This window comes from Brachyistius frenatus, unplaced genomic scaffold (assembly GCF_029030835.1).
Source record: "Brachyistius frenatus isolate BFR_SWC_R1_liver_20210118 unplaced genomic scaffold, ASM2903083v1 Contig_59, whole genome shotgun sequence".
NCBI lineage: Eukaryota > Metazoa > Chordata > Actinopteri > Embiotocidae > Brachyistius > Brachyistius frenatus.
Window position 1 is genome coordinate 623,644 of NW_027210658.1, and position 17,513 is coordinate 641,156.

Consider the following 17,513-nt stretch of genomic DNA (forward strand, 5'->3'; position numbering starts at 1 on the left):
TCGTCTGAGGAGGAATGACAGATGTGACTGAAAGAACCCCAAAAAGATAACAAGTTGATATTTGTTCTTTTGGTCAAACTTTCATGTGAAGTTTTGAAGTTTCTAATGTTGTTGTAATGTGTTACACTAATGTTGATTAATCACTGCAATCCATTAAAGCAAATGCATAAGAATGATGAAGATTATCATTAGTTGAAGCCGTATATTGCATCAGATGTTTTAAATCCCATTTAAAAGCAGCTGGTTTGACCTCTATGCGCTCATGGACTCTCTGAATACCAACTGATGCTGTAGTTTCCTTCCCCGGTGTGAGGGGCCCAGCCGTGCCGCTTTGCATTGTACTTGATAACATTTAAAAGCAGCAGACTGAAACCACTCCAGGCAGCCCACCTGTGCTGCGCCGGTACAGACGAAGCGCTGTGTGCTCTGCTTCTGTCTCCGTGCAGCAGAGGACAGTTGATTCTGCCTCTCTGATGGATTTGCATTGCAAATGTGGGCCGAGGGACCCGTTTGAACACTCACAAACTTCCCCATGGGGCACATCACATGGTAGCCGACAAGGCTGCACCCGGTATGCCCCCACCCCTCCTTTACTTCTCACACACACACACACACACACACACACACACACACACACACACACACACACACACACACACACACACACACACACACACACACACACACACACACACACACACACACACACACACACACACACTGTCCTTTGAGAAAGTTCTTGAACCACCCAAACCTGATCAGCTGACACTTTGTTCTGGTAATATGTGTCCTCTCACTTTGTGTCTGTGTGACTTGTGCTGTGGCTACTAAAACGTATTACACTGAATGTTCTTTATGGACAACATGCCCAGGTAAAAAGTTAGAATAGATCATTGTGAATTATGAACTCCATGTAATTGGACCAATATAATATTTATTACATTCATCTTCATGAAAATACATACAAATTCTGATGAATTAATTAATTCAATAAAAAGAACAGTTGTGGTTGCAACAAAACTACCTGACATCTTCAGTGCTGCATTCAAGGATCACTAAAAAAAAAGTTATATCCAAGTATCTGAGAACAATTTGCAGATGGCAAATGACTTCATTGTTGCTCAGTGTTGCTAATTTAATACTTCAAGGGACAAAATTAATGATCTCAGTGCAGAGACCACTTGTTTTTGTGCCTTGAAACATTGTAAACTAACATTTTGCTGTATTTGGATATTTGTGGTTCCACAGTGTACAGGTTGAATATCTGTATAAACTATTATGAAGTATATAAATCTTGGTGGGTTTTTAATCACTACATTCCAACCTAAGTTGGACCAGGTCCAAATGACTGTACATGCAGTGTAACTGGAATTGGTCCTGATCTACTGCCCTGGTTCTGGACTTGGTATCTGGTCTCATCATGTTGAGGGTTCTGGGTGGTTCACTGCATTGTAGATATGGTCTAATTATCTTCAGGTCCGAAGGAATCCAGGCTGACAGTCTTTGGGTCCACATTGGGATTTCCGATGCTCGATCCACAAATGTATTCCTTTTTTCATTACGTGTTAATTAATTTGGGCTTTTTTTTTTTTACAAAGAAACTTAAAACATTTTAAAATGTGTGCAGGTTTTTGTTGGAGCTCTCGTGTAGAAAAATGGGTTGATGTAACAAAATAGCAAAAAGACTGTTTCTTATTTTTGTAAAAGATTTAAATATGTCATACCCATTGTGAAATAATATGTTAAAAAAAAAAGTTTTTACATTCGAAATTTGGATGCTCTAAAGTTTTGAAACGGTTTTTTTTTTTTTTTTTTTTTTTAATCCTACACATTATCTAGATCCCAAGTGCCAAAACACACGTCAATACTGTATTTGTTCATTGAGCAGTTTACACTTTAATGCAAACATTTTTTTTTAGGTTTGGTGAGATTTCATTCCACTGGTGAATCTTACCAATTTCAACTATTTCTACGTACCTTGAAAGCAGCACTACAATCTATTGTTCACTCCTTTTCCTAAACTCCGCCCACGTTCTAAGTGGAAGCTGTGATTGGCTGAATCTTCGTGCGGTGCCGTCATCGCTCGGAGCGCCCATTCATCTCTGTACTTGGGCGTTGGACTCCGCATCTTATTAGCAACAAGGGAAATTTCTCCATTTTGCAGCTTGTCTACAGCGACACGGCCACCAATCTGGGATTTTATTACTTCTCTTCACTTGCCAGCCTTTTCCTGCGTTTCTGAAAAATCCTCCTCACTTGAACTGGACTTTGCTTCACGTTTTTCCCTCTAAACTTTTTCTTTGAGCAGAGAGGGAGAGTGGACAGCAGCGAAGAGCTTTACGTTTCAACAAAGAGGCTTGTGAGTCTTTGTTCGTTTTTTGGATCGGTTGAGTTTCTTTGTTGGAGCGAAAAGCATGGGAGCGCAATTGTCCAAGACAGCTGGGAAGGCTGAAACGGTGGCCGAGAAGCCCGGAGAGGCTGCTGCTTCACCCACCAAGAGCAACGGACAGGTAAATAATATTTTAACACCCAGCTCTTTACATCCATCAGGGGAGAGCTCGTCGTTGTGAAGGCGGCTGCGCTCTGAGGGCGCTATCTGTGCGTAATTGTGGACTGATTGAATGGAGCTCCACGGTGGGAGACTAGAAACTGAATGGGAAGACTTTTCATTTTTAATTTGAACGAGATTACACTTCATCAGCAACAGATGATCATTTGATATTTCAATTTGTCACAGAAAACTGGGCGCAATAGAAAGCGGATTTTGGAAGGTAATCTGACAACACAAGCCTGTGTTTCTTAAGGAGGAAAACGGTTTCGATTGAGCTTGTGTTGATCAAATGAATTAAAACATTTGAATGAAGTCGTGTTTTTAATTGGTGATTGAAGTGATTTTACGTGAAATAATTGTGGGATGCTAATGAGCTGCTTTTTGCTTTGAATGAAGTCGCCTCTCGAGGAGAATTTGGAAGTTGCTAAACAAAACAAGATGCACGACGGCCAACAAAGGCCGTGTGCGCTGAGAGCACCACGCCTTTTGTTACAGATGCTCGACGAGAAAGTGGAGATGGCAGCCTGTTATCACACAGGAGGGGTGACAGAGGTTGGGAGTCAGCGGTGCGACGCGAGAGAGAGAGAGAGAGAGGAGCTTGAGCTGTTCTTCGTCGCTCCTTTTGCGTTTGAATTGAGGGGAAAAAAAGATAGCAGGCTGGCTGAGAAACTTGTTAAGGTTTTATATATATTTAGGAGATGCATATGAACTCGGTGATCTGCGGGACTAATGAGCATCTGCTGTTTTAATGAGCAGCTGCTTTGCTCTGGAGCGGCCGAGCACCGACCCCTTGCGATCCAGTTGAGGCACTGCGCTCATCCTGGCACAAAAGAAGAGGGAACATGTTGCTTTTTTATTTATTTTTTTTTTTTAATTTTTTTTTAGTCTAATGCATGTTATATTGTGTGTTTCACTGCCAAGTAATGTCTCTATTTACTCTGAAAAGTAGAAACTGAACCCTTTCGGAGGTCAGTCAGCTTCTGTCTCTGGTGGTGTCTGCTGCCCCTGGTGTCCACCAGCGGCACTGGTAGTGTTGAAACCATGCCAGCTCTGTGCATGGCATTAACAGCCACTGTTTCTCTGTTTAGGAAAACGGTCACGTTAAAGCCAATGGAGACGCCTCTCCTGCAGCAGCTGAGAACGGCAAAGAGGAGGTGCAGGCCAACGGCAGCGCCACAGCCGAGGAGAGCCCCAAGGAGGAGGCGGAGAAGGCCGAGGCTGCCCCCGCTGAGAAGGCGGAGGCTGCAGAGGGGGAGAACGTAGAGGCCTCTCCGGCTCCTGCCGAGGGAGAGGCCACAGCCAAGGCCGAGGATGGCACAACTCCTTCCACCAGTAACGAGACCCCCAAGAAGAAGAAGAAGAGGTTCTCCTTCAAGAAGTCGTTCAAGCTCAGCGGCTTTTCTTTCAAGAAGACCAAAAAGGAGACGGGTGATGGGGCAGAGAATGAGGAGGCGGCTTCTACTGCTGCAGAGGCACCCAAGGAGGAGGCCGCTGCTGAGGGTGCAGAGGAAACAACGGCTGCTGGCGAGGAGGCCAAGCCCGCCGAGGAGGAGGCCAAGCCCGCTGCAGAGCAGGAGGTAGAGGCCAAGCCAGAGGAGGCTGCGGCAGCACCAGAAGCAGAAAAACCCGCCGAGGAGGCCAAGGTGGCCGCAGAGGAGAAGGCAGCCGAGCCTGTGGCCGAGGAGGCGCCCAAAACGGAGGAGGCGGCCCCGGCCTCACAGGAAGCAGCGTCAGCGGAGGCTCCAGCTGCTCCCACTGAGGCTGCTGAATAAGATCTGAAAGAGGAAGAAACCTGATAAAAAAGGGGGAGAAAAAAAGATAATCAAAGAACATTTCCCTGTTTGTATTTTGGAGTGACGCCACGTCTTGGCTTTGAAGAACTTATCTACAACCAGGGATATTTTAAAGCTTTTCTTTATTTTTTAAGTTTGGTTTCCATTTCCCCATCACACAAAACCTATCTCGGTCCATTGTTACTAGCATTCCAGCGGGCTAGGGAGGTGGGTGGCTTCAATATGTACAACTGAATAAATGCATCCACACTCTGCCATATATTTTTACAGCAGTATTATTATTATTTTTTTTTTTAATTTTTATACAAAATGTAAACAAAATAGTATGGACATGCCCGTGGTATGAAGGAGATGGGGTTTGAGCTGTAAATTAGGGGGCGAGGGAGGGCTGGGAAATGTGCCACAGACTATTATTGAAAGAGTAGTCTTAAAAAAAAAAAAAAAAAAAAAACTATGAGACCAACATCTATTTACACCATACAGTTTACAACACTAAGTCATTTTTTACAACAAGTCCCAGAGTTAGATTTTTAGGAAGTCATGTAAACTCATAGGAGCTTTTCACTTCTCATTAGCTGTACCAGTCAGTGATTCCGTAGAAATACAAGTTGTATAGGCTTTATCGTTTATTGTTGGTTTTATGACCTTAATAAAAATGTAAGTATGTATAGGCGGGGTGTTTTTAACTGTGATTATTGTACAAAATGAAATCTTGATCTCAAGAAGCACATCAAGTTTGCAGCTCTTTTTTTCCACCCGCTCATTTTTGTAAGATACCAATGCAAACAAATACAAAAACAAGTCATCCCAGAAGACTTTCTTCAGCAATGTTGAACTCAAAAAACCAAGCTGTGATAAGTGGAATGGTTAACTGTTTATATACTGTGGTATGTTTTTTTTTTTTAATTATTATTCCAGCAGGCAGTTCTTTTTCCAGTGGTCTTTTACTAAATCTAAGGAATCTATCAGATGCAAATTATTGTGTAGCATCTTCTCTCTCTCTCTCTCTCTCTCTCTCTCTCTCTCTCTCTCTTCATTCTTTTGTAAATACAGGAGAAGCTTTGACCAATTTGACTTAGAGATGGAATGTAACTTTGCTTACAAAACAATTGCTATTAAACTCCTCTGCTTAAGGTGTTCTAATTTTTTGTGAGCACACTAAAAGCAAAAATAAATGTGAATAAAATTTGAGCTGCATCTGTCATTATTTGTATTTCATACAATTTGATTATCTGGGTAGTAAATGATGGACTGCATGCACTTTACTTGTTCTGTGCCTCTAAGGCAAAACTTTGGGTACAATTACAGTTGACAAAAACAGTGTAAGTAAAAGATCTAAGATGTTATTTATGCAGATAAAAACTTTATATTTCCCTCAAAGTTTGTTCAAATATTTGTCAAACTGTGTCTTGCAGTTAGATTGAACGGTAAATGGCCACTCGGAAATGTGCAGTTTTATGTGCAGAGTACTGGATATTGGCCGGAATTGAAAGAATCTGTCCGACACGCTGAACCGGAGCATCCGTAACGTGATCAATGGGTGAAATGTCCGCTGGATATGCAGGCTGCACAAGAACTGGGGTGTTTTCAGCTCCCAGCAATTCTGTACAGATCCCTGCAACAGTGAATTATCAGGCTGCCACACGAGGCGATGGCAGGAAATGGGCCTCGGGATCTGGTCACAATATATCTATGCATTCAAATTACCATCAGTAAAATGCAGGTGACGACCTCGGTGAGGAGGCCGAGCATCCAGGTGAGCTGTGTTGTGTGATAAAACTGCACATCTTAGAGCAGCCTTTGTTGTGACCACTCCAAGGCGCACCTGTGCAATACTGCTGTTTAATGAGCATCCTGATGTGCCACATCTGTCAGGTGGATGGATTATCCTGATAAAGGTGAAGTGCTCTCGACAGGCATTTTAACGAATTAGTAAACAAAAGAAAGAAACCTTTTTGCATGCACGAAAGAAGTCTTAAATCTTTTACTTCAACTCATTAAATAATGAATGGAAGTGATGAAACAAAAGTTTTGTGTTTTCATTGACTGCATTGATTTGAACCGACACAAACAAATATAGTAATTTGAACAATTAAGGATGGAGATGGATAAAAGCTTTCTATGTGATAGCTGACCATGTCACATTAATGTGCTGCTGGAGCTCTCCACCAGAACATGGCCGTAGGGACTTGATTTCAATTCCTCTTTAAGGTGTCCGATGTACTCGAGGTGGGAGTCAACTGGTGCTGGCACGCACAATGGAGGGAAAAATACAAACCACCGACACAAAGCTGGAAGAACACTGGTGTCTAACATATCCTGAAATATTTGCAATACAATGGTGAGACTACGAGCCCCAAAGCAGAAGCAGAATGAGGACGTATGAGGACAAGGTGGTGTTATTGGTGTATTTGATAGTGTTTGACGAGCCAGGATTCAAATGGATTAATGACATCCAAAGTAATGTTTTTGTTCTTTCTGGGGAGCAAATGTTTATATTTAATGTTTAATTGTTCCTTTATATCTGTTTTTATGTGAAACACTGCGTGTAATTATTTTGCTGTGAAGCACTTTGAGCTGCATTTCTTGTATGAAAGGTGCTATACAAATACATTTTATTATTATATTATTATTATTATTATTTTATTTGCCCACAGGATTAAATGTGGAAATATGAAAAATCAAAAATAGATAGAGGTTGTGTAAAAGCTGAACTTTGATCTACGTTATGATAACGCACTAATGTGATAACATCTATATGTGATGGTTGACTCTTTATGAAGCTGCCTCTGAGCACTGGAGCTCTGCCATGTTCAGACAGGAAAGGCTCAAATGCAAACAGGAAAACAAATCTGGAAGAACCGTGCTGCCTGGAATACCACTGATGACACAAGGATTAGTATAGGGGACAAAGTGTCTGCATACTGACTGTGCTATATTTGTGTACATGTTATATTTGCAGGTGCAAAGCGATATGCATTCCCATCTACCTTCCTCCTCTCATTATACATATTCTGGTCCTAAGTCTGACTCATCTTTAGCAATAGCAGGTTCCAAAGCAGCTGGAAGTTCACCAACCTGTTTGAAGACGATTCGTTTTCCTTCAACCTGACTGCCGGATGAAACAAAAACAGACCTGCACTTCACGCTGAGCGATGAGTAACAACTGATGGGTCTAAATGTGCTTCATGGCTACAACACACAGCAGACAGAACCCGAACCTGACATGTGAAGAATGATTCATGGGACGAACAGAAAGTAGTCAAAGTAAGCTGCTCTGGAGGGTTCAAATCTGTCCCATCTGAAGCCGAGTGAAGCCACAAGTTCGGGCAAAAAAAAAATCCCGGATGTCAGTCACGTCACATTTCTAAACATCATCCGACCTGAGCTGAAGCTGCTGCTCAAAACAAACAGCAAACATTAAGCAAACGGCTACGCTATCGACAGGTTGTTATCCTGTCAGGAGTCATCTTACCTCTCGGTCATCCAGTGATCCGGTCGTGAGGCCGTCTGAGACATCGAGCAAACTCCATTCAAAACTCCGGTAATTAAAAACGTTGTTAGCTACCAGAAAAACATTTCTCTTCTTCATTTATGGACATCTGTAACTAGAGATACGTGTTCATTCAAAGCATCAACAGGCCTTAAACTTGAGGCCAATTTCACCTTTATGTCATTGGGTCATCTGGATGTGGAGTTCAGTTGAAATCATTCATGGTGGAAGAGTCTTGTGTTTATAATCGTTACTGCAGCCGGCAGCATTTCTTCTGAACTCTTTCCTGAAGCTGTCTACACCGCGCTCCGCTCGAAGCTCCTCCAGGTTAAAGTTTGTTTCTTGGTCATGAGGAAAAAATTCCACATACTGCAAAACAAACAGATATTTGCATATAATTAGGATTTACTTTCCATCCAGCATATCCTAAACGCATAAGGAAGCCGTCATCGGGACGTTTGTTCTTCTTTGAGTTCTGCTTCCACCAAACCAGCGATGGACGGCAGCAGAGCAACATTGGAACCGATAAACTTTGGTATGCTTCATTAACCACAATCATATATTTGTGTTTGAAGTATTTGATATTATTATGCTGGTAGAAACATTGAGTGCCTGCACGTTTACAACACGTCTTTCCACCAGTGTTGGTACTTTGCCTGAGAATGCTATGTGTTGGGTTACAGCGCCCCCTTGTGTCTGAACCTTTGGATTACACAATGCTCACGGAGCTGCAGTTTACATCCCAAGAAAGCAGTATCAAAACTTTTATTGACAAATACAAAATATCAAAAGGTAACCAATGATTGCAGGTTCATGGAGCCTCAGTTCACCAACAACAAACTGGTGTTTCCTTCAGAAGATCGAGCACATTGGAATCACGGGGTTCAAAGAGTATCAAAGGACGAAGCCTGGAAAATTCAAGTAGAGGATTCAAGCTGGCCACCGACACGCAACACAAAGAGACGATTCACTCCAGATTTACACCTAGAAAATAAATATCATGACTCTGAGGAGGTTTTGAGGCGTTGGATGGTCGAGGGGTAGATAGCACCGGTTGGGTGGTGAGTGGAGAGAAGAAGAACACTTCAGGCACTGCTGGTCTGCTCAGTCTTCACACTGCTGAGGAAAACACAGTTTCAACAACATCAACACTTTTTACAGTTTGATTTCCAGCAGCAACGTAGTGAGCAACAAACCACAAGTCCACCATGATAGTAACAGCACACGGTCTGAACCAAAGACCCACATCACTGGGTGTCTATTCCTATTTAGATTTGATTTTGATGTGACGAGCCTGTCATGTTTTCTCACTATAGCTAAACAATAACAATAACCATAGCAACTTTTATGAAACGCAAAAGAAGCACCGGCCATTCTGGATTAAGCCCCGCCCCCTTAGTACGGGTACGGATACAGACCATTTAGTTGGTTTAACAGATACAGATGCAGGACATATGACTCTTTAACTAACTGGACGCGTGTCTGATTTATTATTTAATAATTACATAAAATGGTTGATTTTCATTTCTACAGTCCTGTTAAACATATTTCAAAGTAATCATCTCATAGATTTTCATTTAAATGTGAGTTGTTTAATGCTGCTGAGCGAGTTCAGATATTCCTTTTTGAACGTTCTCTACGTATTCTGTGGTTTCCTGTGTCGCCTTCACAATAAGAGCAGCCGTGTCTCCTGATGTTCATCTGATTAAAACCTTCAATCGTACTAAAATACACAACAATCACTGCTCCTGTTTCTACTTCCAGGTTCAGTAAATATCATTGTGGGTGATAAATTGTTCTATTTGCATGTTTCCTCTCAGTATTTTACACCTTCAAGCAGAAACGTCCAATATTACATATGATGCAGGAAAACACACAGAATGGACAACGAGTGTTAAACTGAACATTAGAAAGATGAAATCCTCGCTGCACGTCGTCAGTAGATCTGATGGACGTTGTTTTGCGGGTGGTGTTGAGTTTGAACCTGATTTTACACACAAACCTTCAGTGAATTTCACCCCGCAACTCCAACACTCGCCCTGTTTCATGCTCAGCCGTTGTTTCTCCGTTGTACCAACTGTAAATGCACGTTCGACCCTCAGTCGGGATGTTTGTTTCCAAAGTGATTCTGGCGTCAGCCTCCTTGCAAAGCTCTCTCCCTGTTGCGTGGATTCATGTTGGTGAGCTGGTGTGTGTTAATGCTTTCAGACTCTAATGGGCCAGTGAGGCATTGACTACATGGTTCAGGTTCGCCGCTATCCCAATAGTGACAGCTCTTAGAGGGTGAAGCCTTTACAAATAAAGCATTGGTTACATACTGTAACCCTAGTTTCTTTGAGTATAGGCATTGCCCTCGAAGAATGGGGCCTTGCTAGCTCTATTTACATCAGCTGAAGAAAAAGCTGTCCAGTTGGAAGCAGAACTCCGGTGTAATATAGTTAAGATGTTGACCTGAGAGGGTGAAGTCTCGTGGATCACAGAGCGTGACAGAAACTTCAGACTGCGCATGCGCGAGGGATAAACCCAACAGCAACAGCTCTTCGAGGGCTACGCCCATACTCACAGAACCGGGGCTACAGTACGTAACCAACGTTGCTGTAAAGACGACTGTTGTTGTTCTCTCACTGCAACACTGAACAGCTGATCAGTTCCATTTGTGTTACAGCTCTGAGATCAGTCTGCGGATCTCAGAAGCATCCTTACGTTTGGTAAACATGAGGTCTTTAAACAGACCGGAAGCTCTGCTGAAGTCCAATAATCCCATGTGCGTATCTGTCCTTCTGTCATGTGTTTCATCCACATATGTTTGGTGACAGCCTCCATGTTTATCTGTCAGCTGATGGTTCACAAACACAAGATGTCGATTAACACCCACTTTTCTTTAAATAGAGCAGCAGCAGTGAATCAGTGCAAGTGTTTGTGTAGTAATCATGACTCAGCATTTTCTCTCTCCAGATGGAGGTTTGTTTCCTAGACAGGATGGTGTGTGTGTGTGTGTGTGTGTGAGAGGATGAGCTGTGTCCTGATGATCCAGAGGGGTTGAAGCAGCAGCAGCAGCGGGTATAGAAAGCCTCTGACTGGGCCATGGTGATGATAATGATGATGATGATGATGATGATGATGATGATGATGATGATGATGATGATGATGATGATGATTATGAGGGTTAGGGTTTAATTATTCTAACATCACGTCAGTCTTCTGTCACTAACACTGGACCTTTAAAGTTTAGGAACCCTTTAGAATTGTCTATATTTCTGCAAAAATATGATGCAAAACATCAGATTGTCAGACAATCATACAATTAAATAAAATATTACACCTAGTTGTTTAATTATTAAGTAAAATGATCAAAATTAAATATCTGTGATTGGTAAAAGTATGTGACTCTCCAGGACTATTAGCTAATCTAGTGGCTAGTTTTATTTAAAGAACCGGGATCTATCTAAATCTGAGCTTCACAATAAGTTTGTGGAAATGTATCATTCACGAACAGAGGAGATTGTTGAGAAGCTCAGAAAAAAGAGTTGTTGATGCTCATCAGGATGGAAAAGGTTACAAAACCATTTACAAAGAGTTTGGACTCCACCAACCAACAGTCACACAGACAGGCTACAAATGGAGGAAGAAGAAGACCATAATCAACCTCCCCAGGTGTCGTCAACCCACAAAGAGTAAGCCGTATAGTCTGTCGGGACATTTCTAAGCAGCTAAAGGCCTTTCTCATATTGGCTGATGTTCATGTGAATAAGGGAAGCGTTACGTTTGTGTGGCGACAGCACAGCCAAGAGAATAGAGGACCAACAACACCACCTGGGGAATACTGTTCACACAGTCTTAATTATGGTTGGTATTAAACCAAATATTTTATTGGAATTACACCTCCAACTCCTCACCTGCAGACCTCTGGCCTCTGTATGCACCTGTCTGCCTGGTCCGTTGCTGCCCAGCAGTCACTCAAGGTCTCCGCCCCCTGCTGGATCTCCACCTCTGAAGCCAGCCTTTGACTCTCTGCTGCCCAGCAGTCCTCGACCACTCCAACGTTATCGCGTAGCTCGGGCGAAGCCCAGGACCGACTGGACGATGTGTTCCCCTCACCTCTTGGACAATTACCACATCACAACTTGTTTTTACAGTAAATCTGGTTCACCTCCATTCTGTGTTGTGCCGTGGGGTTTGTTTTCCACATCATCCACACAACAAATAACCAAGTTGGCAGGGACTGCAGCTGAGGGAAGAAAGTTAAAAGGGGAAATCACAAAACCAATGAGAATTAAAAGTATCTTTATTACATTTTAGTTCCTAAAATAAGGCCTTAACATAAAAATAAAATCTAAGTGAATTTTAAAATTCCTAAAACCAACAGTCCAACAATATAGCACACATTTTCACTGCAAGAAAAGAACTAAATACAAATCATTTAAAATTAAACAAATACACAACCAGGTTGGTTTAACCAATCAAAAAAATAAGGAAACCGAAAGAACCACCAGAACCAAAAACAGGGAAACAAAATAAAACTAAACTAAAACAATTCTCACAAAACAAAACAAAGCAAAACCAAACCTGAAGAGAAAAAAATAAAAATAAAACAAAAAAGCAAAACGCAAAACTACATTAAAAGCAAGACAGCAGCAGGACAAGTTCAGTTTCATTGACCCACCCTTCTGCCAACTCAAACACATAATAAGTCCTGACTCACCACCTCTGGTATGGAGCTGACTAAACAGGGGAATCAAGATGGCCACATCAACACCAGAGAGGTAGAACTGTCACACAGAGGGACACGCAAGCGTGTTCGACTGGTATTTTGGCAAGAAGGGTGAATTCATTACTTATCTGCAACACTAACCAACCACAGGAGGCGAGGGAGAGAGAGAGAGAGCAGCTGACAGCAGGTGCTTTTTATACCCTGAGGCTCTGATTGATAAGCTGAGGGAAGAATCAGGCCTCAGGCTGCATTCAGAGTCATTTCAACGAGAAGCATTCAATGCCACGGAAAACACTGCAGCCCAGCAGTCCACCCGGATCCCCTCTCTGAGGCACGGCGGTGGGAGTATCATGGTTTGTACTTGGTTTGTTGCATCTGGACCAGGACGGCTCACCGTCATTGATGGATCAAAGAATCCTGAATTCCACATGAAAATGAGGAAACATCACCAAACTTTACAACTCATAAACATGCACATGTCAGTTGCACATGTCGGTTTTCTTTTGAATATCTTCTGCAGGATCATTTAAAATTAGGGTCTTTTTGGACTCCAAACTGCTCAGACTTTGATTTGTGTCAGACTCACCCTGACCAATATATGATGCAGTGTCCAAGTTTAAGGAAGCAGTTACATGCTTATCCTCTTCGATGCCATGTGTTAAAGCAGTGGAAGGCATCTACATTGATCTTAGTCCCACACAAGTGGATCATCTGGTAGAAAACACTGCAGTATCTCTGCTACAACTCTAGATGATGTCGCCCCTCTGAAGAAGAGAGTAATGAATCAGAGGAAGTTGTCTCCATGGTACAACTCAGAACTACGCTCTGCTAGGCAGGGGACTAGAAAGCTGGAAAGGAAATGGAGTTCAACTAATTTAGAAGAATTTCACCTGCCTGGAAGGATAGTCTAATATTATATAAGAAAGCTCTTCGTAAGGCCAGGACTTTATATTATTCATCATTAATAGAGGACAACAAGAATAACCCCAGGTTTATTTTCAGCACTGTAGCCAGGCTGACAAAGAGTCACAGCTCTGTTGAGCCCTCTATTCCTTCAGCTCTCAGCAGTAATGACTTCATCAACTTCTTTACTAATAAAATTCTTACTATTAGGGAGAGAATTGGGCCGACCCTTCCTGCCACCGTCACTGATGTGATGTTAAGCACAGCAGCCCTGAAAGAAACTGTAGGACCAGATGTAAACTTGGAACATTTATCTTCTGTTGAGCTCTCTGAGTTAACTAGAATTATTTCTTTATCTGGATACTCTAGCTGTCTGTTAGATCCCATCCCAACTAAACTTTTTAAGAAAATCTTCCCTTTAATTAATACTTCCATATCAGATCAGATCAACCTATCTATTGTAAGCGGCTATGTACCGCAGGCTTTTAAAGTGGCTGTAATTAAACCTTTACTTAAAAATCCGACTTGATCAGCTGTTTTAGGAAGCTACAGACCAATTTCCAACTTGACATTTATTTCTAAAATCCTTGAAAAAGTTGTTGCAAGTCAACTTTGTGATCATTTACAAAGCAATGATCTGTTTGAAGATTTTCAGTCAGGCTTTAGAGTTAATCATAGCACAGAAACAGCGCTGGTGAAAGTTACTAACAACCTTTACAACAACAGCCTCAGATAATGGACTCGTCTCTGTACTTGTTCTTCTGGACCTCAGTGCTGCTTTTGATACGATTGATCATACGATCATATTACAGAGATTAGAAGACGTTACGAGGATCAAAGGAACTGCATTAGACTGGTTCAAATCCTACTTATCAGATAGATTCCAGTTTGTCCATGTCAACAATGAGTCTTCCAGACAAACAAGAGTTAGTTATGGAGTTCCACAAGGCTCAGTGTTAGGCCCGATACTTTTTACTTTGTACATGCTTCCATTAGGAGATGTCATCAGGAAGCACTGGATCAACTTCTATTGTTATGCAGATGACACGCAGCTATATCTTTCTATAAAACCAGATGAAACTAATCAGTTAGTAAAACTTGAAGCCTGTCTAAAAGACATAAAGGCCTGGATGACCAAAAACTTCCTGCTTCTAAATTCAGACAAAACGGAAGTTATTGTACTCGGTCCCAAACACCTGATAAACTCTTTCTGTAATCACTTAGTTACTCTAGATGACGTTGTCTTGGCCTCCAGAAAAACTGTGAGGAACCTTGGAGTCATCTTTGATGAGGATTTGTCCTTTAGACACAATATAAAGCAAATCACCAGAACTGCCTTCTTTCATCTACATAATATTAATAAAATCAGGAAAATCCTTCCTCAGGATGACGCAGAAAAACTCATTCATGCGTTTGTTACTTCTAGGCTATATTATTGTAATTCCTTGTTGTTAGGACGTCCAAATTACTCATTAAAAACCCTGCAGCTGATCCAAAATGCTGCAGCAAGAGTACTGATGGGATTTAGCAAGAGAGATCATATTTCTCCAGTTTTAGCTTCTCTTCACTGGGTTCCTGTTAAATCAAGAATATAATTTAAAATTCTCTTGATGACTTACAAAGCTCTACATGACCAGGCTCCATCATATCTTAGAGATCTTATAGAACCATATAATCCTAGCAGAGCACTTCTCTCTCAGTACGCTGGTCTACTTGTGGTTCCTAGAGTTTCCAGAAGTAGAATAGGAGGCGGAGCTTCAGTTTTCAGGCTCCTCCCCTGTGGAACCAGCTCCCAGTTTGTGTTCAAGGAGCAGAAACCCTCTCTAGCTTTAAGATTAGACTCAAAACGTTCCTTTTTGATAAAATCTATAGTTAGGGCTGGCTCAGGTAGACCTGAACCAACCCTTAGTTATGCTGTTATAGGCCGAGACTGCTGGGGGACGTCATTACATGCTGAGCTTCTTTTCTTTCCTCCTACTCTTTAACTGACTCATACCTCACCATCTTTTTCCCTCCCATAGTTTCTTCTTATTATCTGTTGTCTCCATTTAGTTCTTTCGCTCACGTAGTTCTGTTCTTTCTTTTCCAGATGTCCCATCATGGAGCTGCATGTCTCTGCTCTGTGCTTGTCGTCTCCACCAACAGTTCTTCTCTTCTATATCTATGCTGTCCTTTTCTCTCTCTGCTCTCCTCTCACCCCAACCAGTCGAGGAAGATGGCCGCCCACCTCTGAGTCTGGTTCTGTTAACACAGGGGTGTCCAAACTTTTTGCAAAGAGGGCCAAATTTGATAAAGTGAAGATGCCCGGGGGCCAATAGTTCCTTCTGACATTTTTTTAACCACAAAAGTTACATGAAAATACACACTGTTATAAAACAATTTTCATTGTCACAATTACCTTTATTTTTCAAATGACAATGTAACCAAATATAAGCCACTCAGGCAGACGTGAACAACTCTATAAACACAATTCTGCCTTTCATTCAGTCAGATAACATTGAACAAACTGTATAGAATACCTTCAATTTCCATGAGTTAAATATCTTTGCCTCATGAACATTTTAAACAGGAGTTATAAGTAATGCAAAGTGGTCTGTTACCATTAAACTTTAAAACAAGTAAATTTTGCCTTTGTCTTTTACAAGATCTTTCAGGAAGCAATAGTTTGTGTCACATCTACAGGTACATAACATCAACAGTTATAACACATATCTTATTCAAGAGTTTAATAACATAAGTGCCATAAGTCCAAGTGCATTAGTGTGCTTTAGGCTTTTCACAGTTAATAGTGACAGATGTTACTGTTCAAAGCACTCAATTTCAGATTGATCAAGGAACAGATAACTTGCTGACACTAATGTCACACATTCATAAATTCTTGCTTCTTCTCGGGGCAAATGTTCTCCACCATTTTTATGACACAGTCTTTGATGAACACACCTTCAGTAAAAGGTTTGCCATGTTTAGCTATTAACATGGCCACTTTGTAGCTGGCTTTTGTTGTTTTCCTTTGACTCAAGAGGCCCGCGTGAAGAATCTCTGTTGTGATGCCAGAGCAGCTTGGAGTTGCTTCACTTTTTCAGCGCTGTCACACGTTGTCGCATGTTTAGTCTCGTAGTGTCTCTTTACGCTGAAATCCTCAAACAAGGCAACCGCCTCTTTACAAATTAGACAAACACAATTGCCTCGATTTTCAGTGAAAAAGTATTGTAATTCCCACCGCTCCTGAAAGCAGCGGCCCTCACTGTCAACTTTTCTCTTTTTTTTTGTGGTCGCCATGGCAGAAATGATTTGAGAAGGGTTCCCAGCACGGATGCAGAGCCAGATAGCATTAGAACGGTGCTGCCACCGTGTGGTGAAGGGAGGAATTACATATTTACATTTGTATGATTTATTTATTCTGACAGAGCTAGCGAGCCATAACTAACACATTATAAGACCGAAGCTGCGGGCCGTATGAAATCTGACGGGCCGGACTTTGGACATGCCTGTGTTAACAGATGCTCCGCCCACCTCTGATCCTGGTTGTGTTAACAGATGCTCCGCCCACCTCTGAGCCTGGTTCTGTTAACAGATGCTCCGCCCACCTCTGAGCCTGGTTCTGTTAACAGATGCTCCGCCCACCTCTGATCCTGGTTGTGTTAACAGATGCTCCGCCCACCTCTGAGCCTGGTTCTGTTAACAGATGCTCCGCCCACCTCTAAGTCTGGTTCTGTTAACAGATGCTCCACCCACCTCTGAGTCTGGTTCTGTCAGAGGTTTCTTCCTGTTAAAGGGAGTTTTTCTTCCCTCTGTTGGAGGTTTTTCTCCTTTAAAGAGGAGTTTTTTCCTTCTAGCTTATGTGGGAATTGTTGAATTGTTCAATTTTTGGGTTTCTTTTTATAATATTATAAAGTTCTGCTGAAAGGACTTTAATGTGTTACGATTCATGAAATAACCTGTGTTGTGATTTGGTGCTATGTAAATACACATTTATTAAATTGAACATATTAATTCAGGAATTTCGAATCAGCCAATTTTTTTTTTTTTACTTTACTGTAGTTGTCTAAATTTATAAAAAAA

At 41.7% G+C, this 17,513-nt stretch overlaps 1 protein-coding gene across 1 annotated transcript; it reads left to right on the forward strand.

Annotated features, from left to right (window-relative positions):
- Nucleotides 1-2,120: 2,120 nt before the first annotated feature.
- marcksa (myristoylated alanine-rich protein kinase C substrate a) lies at nt 2,121-5,535 on the forward strand. Its single transcript, XM_069705815.1, has 2 exons — nt 2,121-2,510; nt 3,640-5,535. Exons 1-2 carry the CDS (start codon nt 2,415-2,417, stop codon nt 4,321-4,323), a joined length of 780 nt encoding a protein of 259 aa, XP_069561916.1. The 5' UTR covers nt 2,121-2,414; the 3' UTR covers nt 4,324-5,535.
- Nucleotides 5,536-17,513: the final 11,978 nt, after the last annotated feature.